At 44.8% G+C, this 22200-nt stretch overlaps 1 protein-coding gene across 1 annotated transcript; it reads left to right on the forward strand.

The window, feature by feature from the left end:
* Positions 1-4176: 4176 nt before the first annotated feature.
* LOC117055262 (nucleolar protein 6-like) lies at positions 4177-7913 on the forward strand (the record flags this gene model as incomplete). The annotated part of the gene is made up of 2 exons (XM_033164717.1): positions 4177-4302; positions 7439-7913. Coding segments are annotated over 2 exons (276 nt in total), but the record flags the coding sequence as incomplete, so codon positions are not given.
* Positions 7914-22200: the final 14287 nt, after the last annotated feature.

The following is a 22200-nucleotide window of genomic DNA, read 5'->3' on the forward strand; positions in this document are numbered from 1 at the left end:
CGCGGAGCAGTATTCCTCCTGACGTTATTAGCACACACGGCTTCATTAAGCACGTGTCCGTCGTGAGAAAAGGCAGGGGGGGGGCGCGATTAGCACCCCGTATATTCCTCTGCACCCAGACATAAACCATAATTAATGCAGTGAAGCAGAGGTTTTCCACCTGTGTTGCCTCGACACCCTCCTCCTCTTTCTCCCTATTCACATCAGCCATCCTTGCTGCATATCTGCAAATCTCTTGATCTCTCTCTCTCCCTGAGTCTGGCCTGAGTCCTGCTCCTCCTCCTCCTCCTGCTCCCACTTATGTGGACTCTTGTACCTACGGGAACGCCTCTCCTGGTATGCCCCGTGGAGGACCCAAAAATAGCAACACCCTAGAGGTCCCAAGCCCTAAGGAAGTCACATTAGCCTCAACCACAGCCAGGGCCTTTTCAACACTGGCTCCGTCCGGCCTGGTGGAACGCTCTGTGTCATGTGACCCAGGGCCCTGTGGGATCTGACTGGCCTTTGGCTTGGAATCAACTTGATCCCCTCCCCCTCTTTCCTTTCTGTGATGCTGGAACTCCTATTTGGGGACTTCCCTGGCTTTTTTTCTGGCCCACGTAGGACCAGTCTGGATAGTTTTATTTTATTTTATTATTATTATTATTAAAGATTTTCTTGGTTTACAAAGTCTGTGTAATGTCTCTCGTATTTTTCCATAAAACATTTTTACAGATCAATTTTAGTTGTTGAGACATTAGGGGGGGGGGAGGAAGTGGGTGGGGTGGGTGGGAGGGGGGGTGGGGAGATGATATTTCTATTTTCCTTAATATATGTAGGATTTGGTATCAGTGTCGCTTATGTTGGTTCTCTGTTGTTTGCTTGTGTTTCTTTGGCGGTGAGAGGTTGCGATTGGCATAGGGTTTGATTGTTCATTTGTGGTTGGCTGTGGTGATCTTTGGTTTCCTGTGTGAGTGGGGTGTGTGTGTGTTTTGGATCAGGTTAGCCATATTGATTTGTATGCTGTCGGTAGATTTTTGTCATTGTCTTGTTCGGCTGTGTGTGCGATGAAGGGGGACCATACGGGGGTGAAGGTGTCTTCTTCTGTTTGTCCCCATGCTAGTTTTAGGTTGCTGGTTAATTTTTCTAGTAGGGCTGTTTCCCATACTACTTGGTACCATTGGTACCAGTCTGGATAGTTGGCCTTGGTGAAGATTTGACGTTTTCTTCCCCAAACAGTTTTTTTGATTTGAGTTTCTACTGAAATGAGGCTACACTTTAATGTTGTATTTTAATCTTGTTTTTAAGTTGTATTTTACTCAATTGTTTTTATACCTGGTGTTAGCTGCCCTGAGCCCGGTTTTGGCTGGCAAGGGCGGGGTATAAATAAAATTTATTACTACTACTACTACTACTACATCCTGTAATTAAACCCCACAGGGGAGCCACAGAAAATATGTGGTTGGTCAAAGGCACCGTGGGCTCAAAAGGGTTGGAAAGCCACAGCAATGTGCAGTGGTTTCAGTTGCACCTGGTCAACTGTTTCAGTAAACCTGGCCTCCCTCGCCCTCTGCAGGGGCAGCCCGAGATCGCCTCCTCTTTACGGTTAATCTGCGGAACTCACACCCACAGGAGGCATGGGCCCTGCTTTTGGGTTTCCCATTGGGACGCCTGGTTGGCCACCGTGAGAGCAGGATGATGGACTAGATGGGGGCATGGGCCTGATCCGGCTTTCCTTATTTTCTTACGCGCTTGCATAGGCTGAGTTATTATCAGGTCATGTGAGGTTAGTGGCTGGGCCAACGACCATGCGGACTTAATATATTAATTAGTTATTAATACATATTAATATATTAAGAACTTGCTGGCTGCAAATAAAAATGTTTGTATACCGGTGTTGCATTACACACAGACACACAAAATTTACAGCAATAAAAACATAAACCCATACAATAAAAACCATTGCAAAATTAAATAACAGGCATCAGTTAATCACCGTGGAAGAGTGTACTCTTAAATGCCCTCATAGGCCTGGCAGAACAGAAACCGTTTCAGTCGGCATTTTTAGAGTTGGCACAGAAGGAACCCTGCTGAATCTCTAGTGGCAGGGAGTTCCATGGGACCCGGACAATGGTGCTAAAGGCTCGGTTTCTTGGTATCAAACGAACCTCGCCAACTCTGGGAACGATACTAATAACGAAAAGAAAAGCTGGACCCAGAGGAGGGGTTTGATGGAAGTGAGATTTTGACACGACTGCAGTGGTATACTTTGACGGTAGAGCTTCAGTTTCCCCTTCTTGTCCTTGTGCAGCAATAAAACTTCTAGCGCCATTCGCAAAGCTAAGCAGGGTCCGGTATGGTTTCAAATTGGATGGGGGACCGTGTGTTGAGATTCCTGCTTTGCAGGGGGTTGGACTAGATGACCCTTGGAGGGGGTGCCCCTTCCAACTGCAATTCTATGAGTGAACGTTACCCATTCATTTATATGGAAGGAGCGTTATGGCAGCTTTCCCCAACCTGGTGCCATCCAAATCTTGTGGGTTGCAATTCCCACATGCCCCAGCCTGCACAACCGATGGGAGCTGAGCTGTAGTCCAAAACATCCGGGGTGGGTTGGGGGAAATCTCAGTCATAGTCTCTGACCCCCTGGGTGTGTTATACGCAGCAATCTAATCTAGAAATCTGTTTCCCGCCTGCGTTGCGAAACAGGCAAGCAATTTGTAGAGTCAGTTTACCGGCTATTTTCCAGGTGTCGTTGTGACGCAAGAGGGGGTCTCCGCAAGGCCTTGGAATATCAGGGACTGTGCTGAGCTTCTTTGAAAAGAAGCTACTGGTCTCCCCCCCCCCCTTAAAACAAATAGAGAAAATTCAATATGAGCTCAGCTTTATTTTGTCCATGCATTGATGCATTAGCTGAATGTCGAGGGTAGGTCTTAACGCAGATAAAGATTGACCTGTGTGTGACCTGGATGGGCGTTGGGCAGATAATGTTGAGGCTTTGCTCCGTTCTAAACAATTTTAGAGTCATTCGTTTATTTGCAACGGCTGACGAGCCCAGCTTAAATCTTATGTGAATGCATTTCCCCTTACAGGAATGTATTGGCAAGCTTCACCCAATCTCCATCTGTCAGTCTGGCCCTCCTCTCAGTTTTCTCCCTAGCCAAAATGCAACGAAGAAGCCAATTGTTTATGAGCTTCAGGCTGCTGCACGGCCTCAGTCTCCCCCTGGGGCAGGAACGCATTCTTCCGCTGTGTCTCACGACAACCATCGCCTTTGAGCGCCTTATTTTTTGAGTTTCTGTGCAATCTGGATATCACAGACCAGGTGTTAACTTGCAAATGCCAGAGATAATCAACATACCAAAGATCTGGAATAAATCACATAAACACCTTTTTATTTCTTCTTGGTTAAACCCAACCTGGTAATACCACGGGAACAAATAGCATTACATAACCTAAGATGCTGCGAGGTGGAGTGCCTTTGAGGACATCGCGCCTGCATTGAGAATCCCTGGGAACAATTGGAACCGGTGACGCTTAGTTCAAGTTTTAAAGTCGTGGCTCTCAGAGTCCTCTTTCTACACCTTATTGTAGTTTTTGGTTGTTCCGTTTGTGACATAATAATAATAATAAATTTTTATTTATACCCCGCCCTTCCCAGCCAAAAAATCCGGGCTCAGGGCGGCTAACACTAATTAAAATCACAGCAAAAACATAAACACAATCAATTTAAAATAACAGATTAAAATACAAATTTAAAAATTCAATATTAAAACTGCAGTCTCATTTTCAAATAACCCACCAATAAAAGAATGAAGCATAAATATCAAACAGAAACCAACCCAAAGGCAAGGTGGAACAGCTCTGTCTTGCAGGCCCTGCGGAAAGATGCCAAATCCCGCAGGGCCCTGGTCTCTTGTGATAGACTGTTCCACCAAGTTGGGGCCAATACTGAGAAGGCCCTGGCCCTAGTTGAGGCTAACCTAGCATCTTTGTTGCTCGGGACCTCCAAAAGATTATTATTTGAGGACCTTAAGGTCCTACACGGGACATACCAGGAGAGGCGGTCCCTTAATAATAAATAAACATTAGTGATGTGTTCTAAAATTGCAATTTTTGCAGAAGTGTTCGTTTGGCACCTCTGTATCAATGCAGGTTTAGATCGATGTTCCAAAACCATCAGCTTAACCCTGGTCTCTTCCAAACCTCTCTCCGTTGCAGGAGGCCTTCGGTGACCTGGCGATGTTTTTCTACGACAAGCATGGGGGAGAAGTGATGGGAGTCCTCTGGAAGCCTTCGGCCTTCGAACCACAGCCTTTCAAGGTGAGTCGGTCTGAACCCTGGGATTTGGACTGTGTGTATTTTTGTAACCTGGGTTCTGGGTCGCAATTGTGCAGGGCCCTCTGTGTGCAAGGCGCTGGGCAGCAAATAGAGGTGGCAAGAGAGTTTCAGAAATTTTTAATCTGTGACGTTTTAATGTATCCTAATATCTGTTGGAAGCCGTCCAGAGTGGCTGGCTGTGGAAACCCAGCCAGATGGGCGGGGTACAAATATTATTATTATTATTATTATTATTATTATTATTATTATTATTATTTACAACAACAACAACAACAATTTATTCGACCGTCAGTCAGATCACAATCATTCATACAAATTTTAAAACCTGAGACAACTCAGAGGGGTTTACACTAAAACATACACTAAAAGTAGATTATACATAAAGACCCATATCGATACTATTGATTTTAACCTTTTGAGGGCCAAAAAAAGAAATTTGGCCACCTCAAAGGTTGTGGTACCAGTAAAATTATTCACCAAAAACGAAACCTGACATTCTCCATCTACCAGGCTAAGGTGGCCTAAGAGTGGAGCTATCAGTTTTTGTCTAAGGTCTACATAAAATGGGCAGGTCAGGAGAATGTGTTCGGTTGACTCAACCATTCCCAAGGCACAGGGACAGACTCTCAGAGCATATGGGACTCCCCTGTATCTTCCCAACAAGACCGCTGTTTCCAGGATGTTTAACCTAGCTGCTGTGAGGAGTCTGCGGTATTCCACATATTGGATTTCCACCAGGTAAGGGGCTGGTGAATTCTGGAAGATCTGCTCCCCCAAAAACATCCCTGGTTTCACACAAGCAATGTCCTCTTGTCTAGCAATGTCCCTCAGTCTTTGAGAGATCACAGCTTTGGCATGAGTGAATGTCATGGACTCCAGAAAGAGCTGTGACAGTCCGCAAGTCTGCACTTCGTTTAAAATCTCTTTTTCCCACGAGGATTGGAAATCATCCCTCAGTATCAGGGGTGCCATGCCTACCGGGTTAAAACGAAGTTTAAGCCATAGCCAAAGCTTGGTCTTTAGGGCCACATATTATTATTATTATTATTAATTATTATTCTGCTTGCCAGAATGCTTAGAGCTGATGTTAAGTGACACAGGGAGGGATAGCTCAGGGAGAGGCTTGCAGAGAGGAGGGGAATCCTGGCTGATGAGTGAGGGGCTGCTGTTTCGGTGAGCAACATGGCGAAAGGTGCAGAGACCTCTTGGGTTGGAGGGGAGAAAGGATGTAAGAGGGGGATAGATGAGGAGCAAGCTGGAAGATACAGAGGGCAGGTGCAAAAGAAGATTTTAACAGGGAGAAATGTAAAGTACTACACTTGGGCAAAAAAAAATGAAAGGCACAAATACAGGATGGGTGACACCTGGCTTGAGAGCAGTACATGTGAAAAGGATCTAGGAGTCTTGGTAGACCACAAACTTGACATGAGTCAACAGTGTGATGCAGCAGCTAAAAAAGCCAATGCAATTCTGGGCTGCATCAATAGGAGTATAGCATCTAGATCAAGGGAAGTAATAGTACCACTTTATTCCGCTCTGGTCAGATCTCACCTGGAATACTGTGTCCAGTTCTGGGCACCACAGTTCAAGAAGGATACTGACAAGCTGGAACGTGTCCGGAGGAGGGCAACCAAAATGGTCAAAGGCCTGGAAACGATGCCTTATGAGGAACGGCTTAGGGAGCTGGGTATGTTTAGCCTGGAGAAGAGAAGGTTAAGGGGTGATATGATAGCCATGTTCAAATACATAAAAGGATGTCATATAGAGGAGGGAGAAAGGTTGTTTTCTGCTGCTCCAGAGAAGCGGACACGGGGCAATGGATTCAAACTACAAGAAAGAAGATTCCACCTAAACATTAGGAAGAACTTCCTGACAGTGGAATTTGTGGTGGAGTCTCCTTCTTTGGAGGTCTTTAAGCGGAGGCTTGACAGCCATCTGTCAGGAATGCTTTGATGGTGTTTCCTGCTTGGCAGGGGGTTGGACTGGATGGCCCTTGTGGTCTCTTCCAACTCTAGGATTCTATGAGGGACAAGAAAGGCCAGAGCTGATTGGCAGTGAGCCCAGATAAGAAGCCACTTTGGAAGTGCAAGATGTATGGTAGCTGGAGGGAAAGGTGGCTTGAGCAGAAGAGGGTGGGGAACTCCTGGCTGTCAGCCAAAGGATAAATAAATCTACATGGCTGCTGCTTTGAAACTGCAACTGCTCATGTGGATAAAAGAGTCAGAGGGTGTTGGAATTTGCGTGGCTTGGCATGCCCAACTGGTTGCAGAACAGAGCCTCTGGCATGAAATCTGATGGAGTCGGTCGAAAATTCAAGCATCCTTAACCCCAACACCACCATCCTTTTTTACTAGCAAAATAAGTTCCTAGCCCTCATGGTGGCAGGTGCACCACACTGGCTGCCCCTGTGCTGTTGTGTATGCATTTTGTGCATCAGTTGGGGTGCTGTTGGCAGGCAGATTCTGCTCAAAGGCTCAGACCGGCTTTCAGTTTCAGAGGCTAGCGAGGCTCAATTCAAGCATCGTGTCAAACCACTGTTAAAGGAGAAACTCGAGTATGTTTTAGCAAACCACATCGCTTAGCAAAGGTTTCTTCCTTACTCTTCCAGAGTAACTGGAAAGGTTTAGGACAGTTTTCCCGCTAAAGCAACAGATTATTTATTGCAAAGCATGGAATCTATACCAGTAAGATAGAAACAGTATCAGACCATCTTAAATTGGCCAGGTAAGTAAAAAGGGTATTTTTAACTTACCTTTACAACCTGGCATTGTAAAGGTAAAGGTCAGCTCTATGCAAGTTGGTTTGGGGAAGAAATTCCAAATACTGTGTGTCACCACTGAAAAGGTGGTGGTTTGGAAAGCATGGTTTGTGCTAACCAAGGTTTGTTGTGATACCTAAATGGGAAAACCACACTATCTGCACCCCTGGAGGCTCTTGTAGCACAGAAGTAGAAATGCTGAGCAGATGGAAGATGAAACCAGACAGGCGAGCTGCAAACCATGGTTTGTTCAGAACTTCAGTTCAGATTTTGGGTTCTAAACCTGGTTTCGGTACAGTGTTTGGGTTGAGCCAAGGTCTGAACTCACTTGCTTATTATATCCCTTTCTTTCCGTCACAGGCGCTGAGCATGAAAGGAAGAATGATATCCGCCCTCACCCCTGAGCCTCTGACAGTTCCCAATGTGGAGGCCATTTTGGAAGACTTCAAGATTTTGGGAGAAGGATTGGTCAAATCAGTAGAGGCTCGTACAGAGAAATGGTCCATTTAGAATCTTTGGGAACTTTGTGCTGCATGTATAAAGCGTTGTCCAGGGTGTGTTCTCACCCATAACTTTTTCCAGTTAAAACTGTCTTATAAGAAAGGTATTTTTATTACATACAAGCTTCTCTCGATCCTGTTTCCTCCTATAAGACTCATCCAGTTTTGAGAAACCTGACCTCCCTAATAAAGGACTCTGTTATTGTAGAAACTCTATTAAATCCTCTTCCTGCCACCTTTCGAGGCCAAGGAAATAACTGGAACATTTCCCTTTATTCGTCTAGTGGAATTCTAATTAAAACATCACTCTCTCTTAAAACCGTCAAGGTGTGAAATGCTGTTTTCTCCAAAGCTTGTTTTACTCCTGAGTTAGCACATACAAAACTCACTAGGCATTAACTCCCAGGCATTAAATCGATTCAGGGTCCTAATACCTTAGAATCATAGAATTGGAAGGGTCTCCAAGGGTCATCTAGGCCAGCCCCCTGCAGTGCAGGCTTCACAGCTGAGGAATCTCTGAAAAACAAGCTTTCATCCTCTTCCATGTCGCAGCCCTTTAGCCTGCAGAAATCATGCAAATGCACTTGTACTTATTTTTGCAAAGTTCGTTTCGCCTTCTTCATTCAGATTTCCCTAGCTGTGGTGGGGGTCAGCCACCTCCGCATGCCCTCCCGAGCTCCCTCCTGTTATCTGTCCACCTTGAAAGCCATATTCACAGCCCTAAGGACTAGAAACCCCTCTCCCACTTTTAAAATAGACACCGAGGCTTTCAAGATGCGGAATTTTGTGCTGGTGTTAATTCATTTTAAAAAAACAAACAAACCCCAAGCTCTGTTTAGGAGCTGCAGCACACTCATATTGCAGACTTGTGGTTGATATTTTTGCAACACGCTGCTGTTGCAACATCAGTTTATGCTCTGCGGTTCCACCACTGCGTTCGTAGAAAATGAGTAGAAATGAGGAACGCTCAAGGGAGTTGGCTACGCTTAGCCTGGAAAAGAGAAGATGAGAGAGGTGACATGAGAGCCGTCCCCAAATATCTTAAGGGCTGTCACACAGAAGATGGGGGAAGCTTGTTTTCTCCTGCTCCGGAGGCTAGGACCCGAACCGATGGATTAAAGTTGCAAGAAAGGAGATTCCGGTTAAGCGTCAGGAAGAACTTTCAGAGCTGTTCAATGGTGGAACAGACCAACTCAGAAGGTGGTCGACTCTCCTTCCATGGAGGTTTAGAAGTTGGATGGCCATTTATCACGGATTCTTTAGTTGTGATTCCTGCATTTCAGGGGGTTTGACTAGGGGACCCTTGGGAATCCGTTTCGACTCTTGTCCCTGTGGGTCTTACTGCTGTCTTCTCTTCCTGCCCCCCCCCTACTTGCCACGCAAAGCCTCCCATTTGCCACAGTCTAGTTGCCCTCCCCTCGGTTATTTTGGCAAGGCGGGGGTGGGGAAGCTTTCTTAAGCCCGAGGGCCACATGCTCCTCGTGGGCGGGGCCAGAGACACAAGTGGGCGGAGGAACAAATGCAAATCTTGCCTGGTTTCTACACTCGCACCCTCCCGCCTCTGCCCTTCCACCCAAGGTTTCCCAAACTTGGGTCTCAGGCTGTTTTTGGACTACAACTCCCATCATCCCTAGCTTGCAGGACCTGTGGTCAGGGATGATGGGATTTGTAGTTCAAAAACAGCTGGAGACCCAAGCTTGGGAAACCCTGATCTAGGCAAACAAGAGGCAGGAGTGGCGTTCAAGGACACATTTCACCCAGGAAGAAAACAGCTGGCGATGGGTGTAGGGCCTGGAAGGAGTTAAGAATCTCTATTTACACACGTATTTCCTGTATCTACAGTCCTGTATCGTGAAGTCTCGCGTGGCCAGGATCGTGATCTTTAAGCCCCTCCTTCCCAGTAAAACAAGACGGCGCCTGCTTTAAATATGCCCTGAGCGCCAACAGAAACTTGTTAAACCCTTCCAAATATAACTTTTACTAACGCTTATAAACTTTTAAATGCCTACAGTTCACCGGGAGCAGGAAAAGGCTTCCGCGTGGGAGGTGACGCTTCTTTGGGATGTCTCCCGGGCTTTCGTTTTGCAGCATCTGGGAACCCCAGGCTGCAAAATGGGCACTGGAAGATCCAAACTAGCCTGGCAAAGTCTCCCTTGAGCCGCACACCCAACTGTGCTGGCTGAAGCCGATGGGAGTTATAATCCAAAACATTGGAGGGCCCCAGGTTGACAAAAACGAGCCTAGTTCAGATCTCACCTCTGCCAAGACCTCAGCCGGTGGCCTTGGGTACCTCTGCCTCAAACCGCCTGCAGTGTGAACATAGTAAGAAGGGTGACCGCTCTCTTTCACGAGGTTATGGAAAGCGGGGGGTAAAAAAGGAATGTCACCCCTCACTGGCATTTTCTCTAAACTAAAAACTCCCCAATGCTGAAGCCTTTCCTCGGAGGGAAGTTGCTCCTTCCTATCGATCGGGTCGGTTGCCCTTCTCTCTCTCTCTCTCTCTCTCTCAATACATTTCATTGACATTCGCAAACAAAGGAATACAAAAGTTAATATCCAGTACCCTTTTTATCCAAAGCTAGAAATCTAATCTAAATAAAAACATGGGGCCGAAAAGGAGAGAGAGAAAGAAATATAGGGAAAGGATAAAGAGAAAAAAGAAAGGGGGGGGGGACAGAAAAAAGATTATTCATCTGTCAGCAGTATATAAAAAAATTATTCAATACACTCACTCCATGATAACACCCAACAAATCCACTTTCTATAAACCATTGGTTGCCCTTTTATGAACTTTTCTCAATATCTTTTTTGGGGTGAGGCGACCAGAACCGGACAGAGTATTCCAAGTGCACTTGCGCCATAAATTTGCATTAACAGGAAGCGCCCTGATCCTTGCCGATCCCTCCTGGGAGCCACCCAGCCTGTGAAAACAACTGGCAGGTGTGTAAGACCAGTAAGCCCCTTACTAAACCATCAATACGATGTCTTGCATATCACAGTGAAGAAAGGGAACGAAGAACACAGAGAAACCCTGCTAGCCTTTGACTGCACCCTTACTCTCTCTTGCTAATTAAGAGCTTAACCTGTTAAAAGCAAATCATCTTTGGAGGTCAACTCAAGCAGGAAAGGCTTTGAGATCTCCTGGCAAACATTGCCTCGACAGCCCCTTCGTTCCTCTCACAATGAGCGTGGTTTGCCGGGGCATGCCTTAATTGCCCGCCTGGCTTTTTTGGCCTGCGTTTCCTGACAGCTTTAATACCATCTCAGTGGAAGAGGCAATGAGGAAATGGGAGCAGTTGGTTTTGTTTGCAGGGCTGGGAGTTTTTGGGGGGACAGAGGACGGATGTCACTTGGCTGCTCCCTGTCTTGAAAGGTTGAGCTCCACCTGTGAAATGCCATGTGGGGACCAGAAGAGCAACCGAACCCCAACTCCAGGGGGGGGGGAGGTACAGTGGTACCTCGGGTTAAGAACTTAATTCGTTCCGGAGGTCCGTTCTTAACCTGAAACTGTTCTTAACCTGAAGCACCACTTTAGCTAATGGGGCCTCCTGCTGCTGCCGCCGTGCCGCCAGAGCACGATTTCTGTTCTTATCCTGAAGCAAAGTCCTTAACCTGAAGCGTTATTTCTGGGTCAAAATCAAATATCTTTAATACGGCCGAAGACCAGAGAACAATTTGTAACAATAAATATATATATATATAGGTGAAACTCAAAAAATTAGAATATCGTGGAAAGGTTCATTTCTTTCAGTATTTCAACTTAAAAGGTGAAACTAATATGAGAGACTCGTGACATGCAAAGCGAGATATGTCAAGCCTTTATTTGTTATAATTGTGACGATTATGGCGTACAGCTGATGAGAACCCCAAATTAACAATTTCAACTTTGGGGTTTTCATCAGCTGTACGCCACAATCATCACAATTATAACAAACAAAGGCTTGACATATTTCACTTTGCATGTCATGAGTCTATCTCATATATTAAACTCCAGTAGCTAATGAAAACAGTTGCTTACATAAATGGACTTTTCCATGATACTCTAATTTTTCGAGTTTCACCTGTAATATTGTATATTGTATTGTACTGCAAGTAGAAATGAAAATGCGGGCCAATTCACAGAATTGGTGCTTACATTTAAAACCAAGTTTCAGCCTTTTAAAGTTTTAAAATTTAAATTCATAAGTCTCTACTGGTTATTTCTGGGTTAGCGGAGTCTGTAACCTGAAGCGTATGTACCCCGAGGTACCACTGTATTGATTCATGTTCACTGGCTTTTATCCTAGTTTAACCCAGGGCTACTAGCTCCACCTCTGCAAAAGAAGCACATGCTATGGGCATCAAGGAGGACGCCACAGAAATCTCCCATTGTTGGATTTTTAAAATTGATGGTCACAAATTGCTCTGCTGAGCGTTCATTTCCAAAATCCCAACAGAACAACTCTGCAACAAAGCAGGCTGGCTGGCCTATCTCCACAAACTATAGAAGGATAAGATTAGTTTTGAGCATCTGATTGAAGGCTTTGCAATTAGAAAAAAAAGCAGGGGGGGGGGGATTTTTCAAATACAAATAGTGGAACAACAACAACAACAACAACAACAACAACAACAACAACAACACTGAACATTTTTTTAAAAAACTTCTCCTTAGAGGGCTGCCTTCAGATGTCTTCTAAAGGTTGTTTAATTGTATCTCCTTGGCTCCGGGGTTGCATAACTCCATGCCCTCCAACAGTTCTCCGAGGAAAATAGGGACATCCTAAGGAAAAGCGGAGGGACACGGGTGGCGCTGTGGTCTAAACCACAGAACCTAGGGCTTGCTGATCAGAAGGTCGGTGGTTCGAGCCCCCACGACGGGGTGAGCTCCTGTTGATCAGTCCCTGCTCCTGCCAACCTAGCAGTTCACGTCAAAGTGGCGGGAAGATAAATAACGTTTCCGTGTGCTGTTCTGGTTCGCCAGAAGCGGCTTAGTTATGCTGGCCACATGACCCAGAAGGTGTACGCCAGCTCCCTCAGCCAGTAAAGCGAGATGAGCTCTGCAACCCCAGAGTCGGACACAACTGGACCTAATGGTCAGGGGTCCCTTTACCTTTACCAAGTTTAAGGTAAAGCGGCACATTCCAGGATCAAATCAGAATCTGGACTAGAGGAGTTCTTTGGCCTTATCTTGCAAGTTGTTTTGATGTTCTTATGCGACCAACATGGTGCCTTTTTATAAAGTTACTTTTTTATTTGTAGATTTTTTTATTTGCAGGGGAAATCCAAGGAAGAAAAATAAAATTACAGAAAAATAAATAACACGCCATATTGTACAATAATAATATACTAATCATAAGGGGGGGACACCACCATTTGTTCACATTACAGGCACAATAACCCCCAGTCTTTTCCTGACGTACACCAAGCCTCTGAGCCCCTCCCACCAACTCAATGCCCCCTTGGTCATGTGGGGGGGGGATTCCCTTTACCCCCTTGAAACATCTGTAGAACAAAAAGAGGAAGCTGGGAAGACTGACGTCTTTCTTTACTTCCTCTTTCGTTTTTTGTTTTTTTTTAAAAAAAAACCATTTATACTTTTCAAGTTTATACATTTCATTAGTTTTACAATCCATTTAACGTTTCAAAATTTGACTCCTGGAAGACAGGAGTGCCTGGCGTGCTCTGGTCCATGGGGTCATGAAGAGTCGGACACGAGTAAACGACAACAAACAGTGTGGTCAAATGAACAAATGCTGGGCTCAAGAAGGCAGCTTCAACCTCCATCCCACCCGACCTCTTCGAGCCCCTGATTCAGCATGAGGTCTCAGACAAGCCACGCTCTCTGGATCCCCAAATGCATGTTTGGGTTTAAAGTGGGTCCTGTTTCTGAAAAGCCTGTCCTAGCAACTCTCAGCACTGCCAACCAGTTATACTTCCTGGGAATCTTTGGGGGAAGCTGTGATTGTTTGAAGTAGTACGATACTGCTTTAAATGTGCAATGCGGATAGGACCTCTGTTTCTCCAGCTGCAACCAGGCAGGTGCTTCTTCAACCCCCCCCCCCCCCCCGGGCAAGGCATGAAGCGGCAGCCTTCCTCTCTTGCTTGACTTCATCATCTTCTCAGATGGCACAAACTCGTGGCACAAGCCGGGACAAGTTTATCTCACTGCTTGTGAAGGCTCCATTACGTTTTCACTTTTAGGGATTGTTTTATGTAACGCCGCAGATTTACGCCACGAGGTTGTGAGACCTGCTCAGCCAAACTGGTGAGGTGAGTCAGAGCGGGAAGAGTAAAAATGTAGGGTGTGTTGGTGAACGAGACAGAAAGCAAAGTCTAGGCCGGGAAACAAAAAGCCTCCAGATGGCATCTAGGAGGCAATGTGTCATTTAGGTTCAGTCTTGTCCATGTTTACCTGGATCATGTCTTCTTCTTCTTCTTCTTCTTCTTCTTCTTCTTCTTCTTCTTCTTCTTCTTCTTCTTCTTCTTCTCCTCCTCCTCCTCCTCCTCCTCCTCCTCCTCCTCTTCTTCTTCTTCTTCTTCTTCTTCTTCTTCTTCTTCTTCTTCTTCTTCTTCTTCTTCTTCTATCCCTCATAGCCATGTAAGATTGTCTTCCATAACCACGGTTTTAACAGTGAGTCCGTAAGTGACTGTGGAGGCCAATTCTGGATCCACATGTCCTTCCACAGTGGGGACATTGGTTTCCAGGTGGGAGTTGATCACAGTGTGGATTTGCCAAGCGTACCTTCCTCTTAGCACGTTTCTCCCTTGCGTCCTGAGTTCGAGTGTCTTCAAAGCCCATCGCACCTTTGGTAAAGGCTGTTCTCCAATTGGAGCGCTCGCAGGCAAGTGTTTCCCAATTGTTGGTGTTTATACTACATTTTTAAAGATTTGCCTTGAGGGAGTCTTTAAACCTCTTTTGTTGACCACCAGCATTACGCTTTCCATGTTAAGTTCGGAATAGAGTAGTTGCTTTGGAAGATGATAATCAGGCATCTGCACAACATGACCAGTCAAAGAAGTTGATGTTGAAGAATCATTGCTTCAACCCTGGTGATCTTTGCTTCTTCAAGTACACTGGTATTAGTTCGCCTGTCTTCCCAAGTGATGTGTACATTTTTTCGGAGACACCGCTGATGGAATCTTCCCATCAAATACAGCAGGCCATCAGGGCAGGAGTGCACTATTAGGGTGAAATTGCATTGTGGACCTAAACTGCTTCAAACAGTTCCCTTTGCCCAGGGAATCCTGGGAACTGTAGTTCTATGAGGTGGTGGTGCTGGAGATTTCTAGCTGAACACAGAAAGGAACACCAGCCATGTCAATTCCTAGGAGGAAAGGTTGCAGGGCTTGGGACTTTTTAGTTTAGAGAAAAGGAGCCGTGACAGAAGTTTATAAAATGATTATTGGCATGGAGAGAATGGATAGTGAAAATGATAGGCAAAACAGCAGCCAAGAAAAACACAAATAGTAGTAGTAGTAGTAGAAGAAGTAGTAGTAGTAGTAATAATAATAATAATAATAATAATTTAATTTATTTATACCCTGCCCATCTGGCTGGGTTTCCCCAGCCACTCTGGGCAGCTCCCAACAGAATAATAATAATAATAATAATAATAATAATAATAATAATAATGCGATAAAACATCAAACATTAAAAACTTCCCTAAACAGGGCTGCCTTCAGATGTCTTCTAAAAGTCAGATAGTTGTTTATTCCCTTGACATCTGATGGGAGGGCGTTCCACAGGGTGGGCGCCACCACCGAGAAGGCCCTCTGCCTGGTTCCCTTTAGCTTCACAAAGAAAAACAGGCAACATTCCCCCAAAACAGGCAAACTTGTTGATGCAAGAAAGCATGGGGGGGGGGAATCCCAACCCTCAATTTTTAAAACAAAACATTGGAAGGGGAGAGATTTGTGTTGCGGTGCCCACAGATGCCATGTTGCAGACCCCAAATACGGCATCTCATGTAAGGAAATGGAGATGCCTAGGCTGGGAAATGGCCTTTGCCTCAGAGAGACCTTGGAGAGCGCCTAGCAGTCAGATCAGGAGGCTAGATAGACCAATACTGTAAGCCTGGCTCTGCCAAAGGCAGCTTAATATATTGCTAGCAAGGTCACGGAGAGGTGTTTCATTTGGCTTCCTGCTGTGTTTTGATCTTTGTCTCCCTGGGCAAGACCCTTAACTTTAATCAGGAATGTCATGGGAACGTCAGGTGCGTATTTATTAGCTTTTCATTTATTTATTTTGGTGCACGCCTGATAGTTTTAAACGGCACTTGCCACCTCCGAATCCAATCATCGTTTAAATTGTAAGCCAGAAAGTGGATTATAAGCATTTTAAAAAAATAAAAAAATAGCAACACTTTTCAAAGAGCGAGAAGATAAACAGAATATACCATAAAAATTCCAGGAAGCTGCTTTTTTAAATTATTACAGTACCTCCTCCTACTGCAGCTTGCAAAGTGAGCTGCTGGTTAATCTTTAACTATCCATGCTGCAAGGAGAAGGTTGGCTCCTGGAACTCAAACTGGCCCACATTAGAGAGGGAAGTGTATATTTTTCTACCAGGAGGGAAAGGGATCCAGGCACCAGCGGGAAATTGCGCACTCCCACAATCACCACTAGTTCAAAAGATAAGTCTTCTACCACCAAGGAAAAGCTCCTGCGCTCGTGTCCCTTGCATGGCTCCGTGCAGAATTCCCGGAGCGCAATCTGGTGCAGGACTTGGAAAGGGTCTGAAATTGTACCTGCAGTGTATTTGTCCCTGATAACAAAACCTGATCCGCTATCCTTCTGCACAACTTGTTGTGGATAATGGGATCTGCAGTCAAAAATGGGAGAGGTCCACCCGGAAGCGTGCTCAGCGAACATGAGAAACGAAGCCAAGTCACACCAGTTCAGAATTCATGCTGGGAGCAGCTTTTCAGGCAGGATTCCTGCCTAGCCTTACCTGGGAATGGCAGGGATGGGAGCTGGGAAGGAAGGAAGATGGCTAAGGAAGATTGGAAGCCATTGTAGATACAGGAAATACGTGTGTAAATAGAGATTAGTGAGAATTTAAAAACAGTAAACATAAAATGTGTAAATGAGAAAATGAATGTAAAATACTTGTTTATGTCATACATGTTATGTTGATAAAAATGAAAAATTAATAAAAAAATTATTGTGTAGAATCGCCTTTCTTGTCACTTGAATCTAGATTGGTTCCAGACTCGGCAACAGGAGAAATCAAGCCTGCTCCATGTGATAGCACTTTAGATATTCGAAGACAGCTATCAAATCAACTCTCACTCTCCTGTTATCCAGGTTAAACATACTCAGCTTCTTCAACCATTCCTCATCAGGCTTGGTTCCCAGACCTTTGATCATCATGGTTGCCCTCCTCTGCACACGTTCCAGCTTGTCAACATCCTTCTTAAATTGTGGCACCCAGAACTGGACACAGGACCCCAGGTGTTTTCCGACCAAGGCAGAATAGAGTGGCACTATTACTTCCCTTGATCTGGACACCAGAGTTCTGTTGATGCAGCCTAGAATAGAATTGACTTTACGACAGGGCTTCCCCAGCCTGGTGGCCCTCCTCCAGTTTTGGACCACACCTTCCACCATCCCAGGTTCAATCTCTCACTGACATCTCCAGGTAGGGCTGGGAGCAACTCCTTCCTGAAATCCTGCCAGTCAGTGGAGAGAATATTGAACAAGATGAACCAATGTTTCTATGGCGAAGCCTTTGCTCTGATGCTGGTTTTCCCATCTGCTAAAAGTGGGAGCTTTCTAAGAGCAGGAAGCTCTTACGAGGGAATTTCCATAAAAACCTGCCCTGTTATTATTAGCCCCTGCTTGCGTAAGAGGTGATGCTCAGCTAGGTTTTAATGCATGGAGGACCACGCCAGGTGAATGGGGGAGGAGGAGGCCCAAAATGCAGTAAACTGCAGGAGTTCAAAGAGGGATGGAGGAAGAGACGACGGTGCCCGCCTCCCTAGACGATTCCCAGGATGCAGGTGTTGGATCCTAAAAACTGAGCCCTTTGCATTCAGGACAGCGCGTTTTTAAAGGGCAGGCTGGTTCCTGCGCACTCCAGATCACTGTGCTGCCAGTGGTGACTTGCACGACGGAGCAATGAGCCCTGCAGACAGAATGTCTGTATCACATCGCTGTTAAAGAACACGCTTCCCAAGGCAGGCTTCTTAGCTGTGAGACACTCTCCCCGCACTGAGCAATCGGCCACAAGTTCCCCCTTGCCTTCACTGGCAGATCTACTCACGAGTAACAGTGCCAAGCCTGAAACTTCGCCCAGCAGCTCAGGGTTCTTACTTATTGGTGGGGTGTGCTGGCAGGAAAGAGGCCCCCTCTGGAATCTGCAGCCTGCAAGCTGCTCCTTTTCAACGCTTTGTAAGTAGCAGAGATCTGTCTCTTGGGAAGGGCTCTGTCACATAATTTTATTTCGGGAGGGAGGGGGCTTTGTTTGTTTGTTTATACCCCAGCTTTCCTCCAAGGTGCTCGAGATAATAGAATCGTAGATGGCACAAATGGTTCTCCCCAGTCCTCAGGTAGGTAGGTTAGGCTGTGAGAGGCAGTGACTGGCCCAAGGTCGTCCAGTGAGCTTCAGGGCCGAGGCAGGATTTGAACCCAGGTCCTAGTCCAGCACTCTAACCACTGCTCTGCACTGCTAAATGGCAATTTCACTGAGGATGCAGCCAGCCACCAGCAGTAACTCAGTGGTGGTGGTTGAACAGTTAATGATAACGAGGATAATATAAATTAATTCTTTCAAAATCTATTCAATTTTACTCATCTGCTTTATTTATTTGACCAGATTTATATACTTTTAAAGTTAAAAACAACAACAACAGCAACCCTCCAGGTGGTTTACATACAAAATACTACAAAATATTCACCCGAGAACACCGATAAAATCAGCAGACTTTAAAAACACGTAGACAACAACCGGATTATTAAAATGTAGATAAAATCAACAGTTTGAAAAACAAATATGCAGAATAAATTTCATGTCTGGGTAGGCTTGCCGGAGCAAAGTACCGGTAGGTTTTTAGCAGACGTCAGTGATGGGACCTGCCTAATATTAATAAAACTTAGAAGTCCAAGGAAAAAGAGTCTTACTATTGTTAAATCAGGGTTGTTCTGATTTAAATCCATCTTTGTGGAGAGAACATTGTTTTTATTACTGGGGTGAGTCTTTTAAAAAAGGCCCCGTGGAACATGTGTACTCTGTATCCACAGGGCCTCTTTTAAAGGACTCACCCTGTATAGCCAGTTACAGGTAGGTATCCGTGTTGGTCTGCCATAGTCAAAACAAAATAAAATAAAAATTCCTTCCAGTAGCACCTTAGAGACCAACTAAGTTTGTTCTTGGTAGGAGCTTTCATGTGCATGCACACTTCTTCAGATATATGTATGTGTGTTTGTGTGTATGTTGTTTAGTCGTTCACTTGTGTCTGACTCCTCGTGACCCCATGGATCAGAGCACGCCAGGCACTCCTGTCTTCCACTGCCTCCCGCATTTTGGTCAGACTCATGCCAGTCGCTTCGAGAACACTGTCCAACCATCTCATCCTCTGTCGTCCCCTTCTCCTTGTGCCCTCCATCTTTCCCAACATCAGGGTCTTTTCCAGGGAGTCATCTCTTCTCATGAGGTGGCCAAAGTACTGGAGCCTCAGCTTCAGGATCTGTCCTTCCAGTGAGCACTCAGGGCTGATTTCTTTAAGGATGGATAGGTTTGATCTTCTTGCAGTCCATGGGACTCTCAAGAGTCTCCTCCAGCACCACAATTCAAAAGCATCAATACTATATGTGTGTGTGTGTGTGTGTGTGTGTGTGTGTGTGTGTGTATACACATATGTAAAATTAAATTTTCTGTTTTACAATTTAGAGTATTCATTTAAACAACATTAAATATCAATGACTTCCCTTCTTCTCTTTCCGTGGTTGATTTTGCATAACATAAATCCCTGCCTATTTTACATAAACTTAACCATTCAGTATTCCATTATTTCTTACATCCATCAAAACTTATTTACACTGTTGAATTTATCTTAATACTGCCCATGTTTTCAAGTGCACACAATTCCCCCCGTATATTCAATAAACAGTATCCAATCTTCTTTAAACGTATGTTCTTCTTGTTCTCTTATTCTATGTTAGGTCCGCAAGCTGCGCATATTCCATCCGTTTAAGTTACCATTCTTCTTTAGTTGAGACCTTGCCGGTTTTCCATTTTTGGGCTAACAAAAATGGAAAGCCAGTGATCGCTGATGCCTGTTGGAACTGGAAGGCAGGGAGACTAACAGGAGGTGGAACCAGAGATGACGTCAGGCGGAGCCAAATAATTTTAGTTTTGTCCCCAACCTCTTTGCTACAAAGGCAACACTGAGACTCTGGAACTCCCTGCCTCTTGAAGTCAGGCAGGTGCCTTCACTGTACTCCTTCCAGCGCCTGCTTGAAGACATTCTTATTTAGATTAGCATTTAGAAAGTTGGTATGAGCTTGCATTTGCTTTAGTCTATTCTACTGCGGTTTTAACTTTCAGCATGTTGAAAATTACGGCTGCAAGTCGTTTAGTGACAATGGTATCGTTTTTGTGTGTTTTTTGGCAAACTGCTTTGAGGGTTTTGCCCCTCCCCCCCTACAATCAAGCAGTATATACCGTAATTTTTATGAAAGAAAATAAAAACGAATAAATAAGGAGGAGGAAACGGACAGCCGGTAAGTACTGTGTTTATCTTCAGGCAAGTTAAGAGTGCGGATCAATGGAGTGGCAAATTTTGGAAAAAACTTTCTCCCAAATTTAGTACAACAATTTTCTAATTTTGGTTTTGAAAACGCTGCACTGTTGCTGGCTTTGTATAAAGAATGGCAATATTTTGGCATTAGTTTGTGAGAAAGCATAGGGTGTTTGGCAGAGATGGTACCCTCTTAAACACAGATCACATTTAAACAGTGTTAAGCATGGTTTAGCCCAATAAAAAAAGTATTGGCTTAACTCTATTCTCGACTGGGGCCAAGGTAATTTTTTGCAAAGAAAAAGAAAGATTTTATTTTGTTAAGGCTGCCCTACCGGACTCAGGAAGAATTATGCAGACATGCATAGGATTTAAAAGTAAGTATAAATGGATACTGTTCATGTGTCTTCTTGCAATAAATTGTTAGAATAGTTTAGATAACAATAAATAGTTCAAAGCACAGCAAATTAAATATAAAAGTTGTTATTTGCAGAGGTATGTATTTTATCTCGCCAGCAGAGGATTCCCAGCTCCAGACAAACTGTTGCTGCTGCCCTTTCCTAATTCTGAACAGCTGTCGGGGTTAATCCACAAACACAAAAATGGAATTTGGAGGAGTTTAGTTTGGGTACTGAGCGAAGGGTGGGTAGGTGGGGGCACAACTTTAGAAAGCAAAAGGGGGAGAAGATTTGATGTACCTGCCTCTGCCATTGCACTGGCCGAGAACTTCAAATTAGAAATTCTCCTAATAATATATAGCCACCACCAATATGGTGCTGGAGGAGACTCTTGAGAGTCCCATGGACTGCAGGATCAAACCTATCCATTCTCAAAGAAATCAGCCTGAGTGCTCACTGGAAGGACAGATCCTGAAGTGAGGCTCCAGTACTTTGGCCACCTCATGAGAAGAGAAGAACTCCCTAGAAAAGACCCTGATGTTGGGAAAGATGGAGGACACAAGGAGAAGGGGACGACAGAGGATGAGATGGTTGGACAGTGTTCTCGAAGCTACTAACATGAGTTTGGCCAAACTGCGAGAGGCAGTGAAGGATAGGCGTGCCTGGCGTGCTCTGGTCCATGGGGTCACGAAGAGTCGGACACGACTGAACGATCTGAACAACAACAACAATGTAGATCGCTTCCAGAAAAAATGGTTGATTATGCCAGTTTCAGTTTCTCTCAATTTCTAATTTTCCCAACCTTAATTTCACATTTCCACATCAGTTGCAATTAAAAAAAACAAAAACAACCATCCTGAAAATTCATTAGCATTTTAGTGCAAAGTTCTCCTGAGTATACACAGGTGTCTGTGCAATTTCACCCTCATATACACATTTCTGCAAAGCCATTCTCCCTAACAGAATGCATTTTCCTATGCTATCTTCATCAATTCTTAGACATAGCATATAGATTTTTGTACACATTATTTGAATGGAGAACTGCATTGAAAATGTGTCAGTGCCGTTACTTCTGCACAGATTAATGAATAGGTCCATAAATTTCTCCACTCCCTTCCTAAAGGCACCTGGCTATGGACGCAGCCAGCCAGCTAAGAAGGGAAGTCACAATTCCGCTCTTATAGGGCCGTCTCTCTATTAAGTAGTGGGTGGACATAGCAGACGACACAGCGATTCTCAAGCAGTTCTCTTTATTCTCGGGCTGGAACAGAACTGGACTACAAGGGCTCAGCAGCCTGCTTATATAGTACTCAGTAACATGCAACAGTAACAACTCTCTCTAGCTACCCAATCCCGTGAACGTCACTCTCAATCCTTCATTTGCACGTTGTGGACCTGAGTGAGAACTGCAGTCACGGTGGGCAGAGCGAAACTATACGCACAACACCCCCTCGTGGCCTAGGGTGAGAAATTCAATACATAACACTCTCGGTATAAATTGTTTA

Source organism: Lacerta agilis, chromosome 11 (genome assembly GCF_009819535.1).
Source record: "Lacerta agilis isolate rLacAgi1 chromosome 11, rLacAgi1.pri, whole genome shotgun sequence".
Lineage (NCBI taxonomy): Eukaryota > Metazoa > Chordata > Lepidosauria > Squamata > Lacertidae > Lacerta > Lacerta agilis.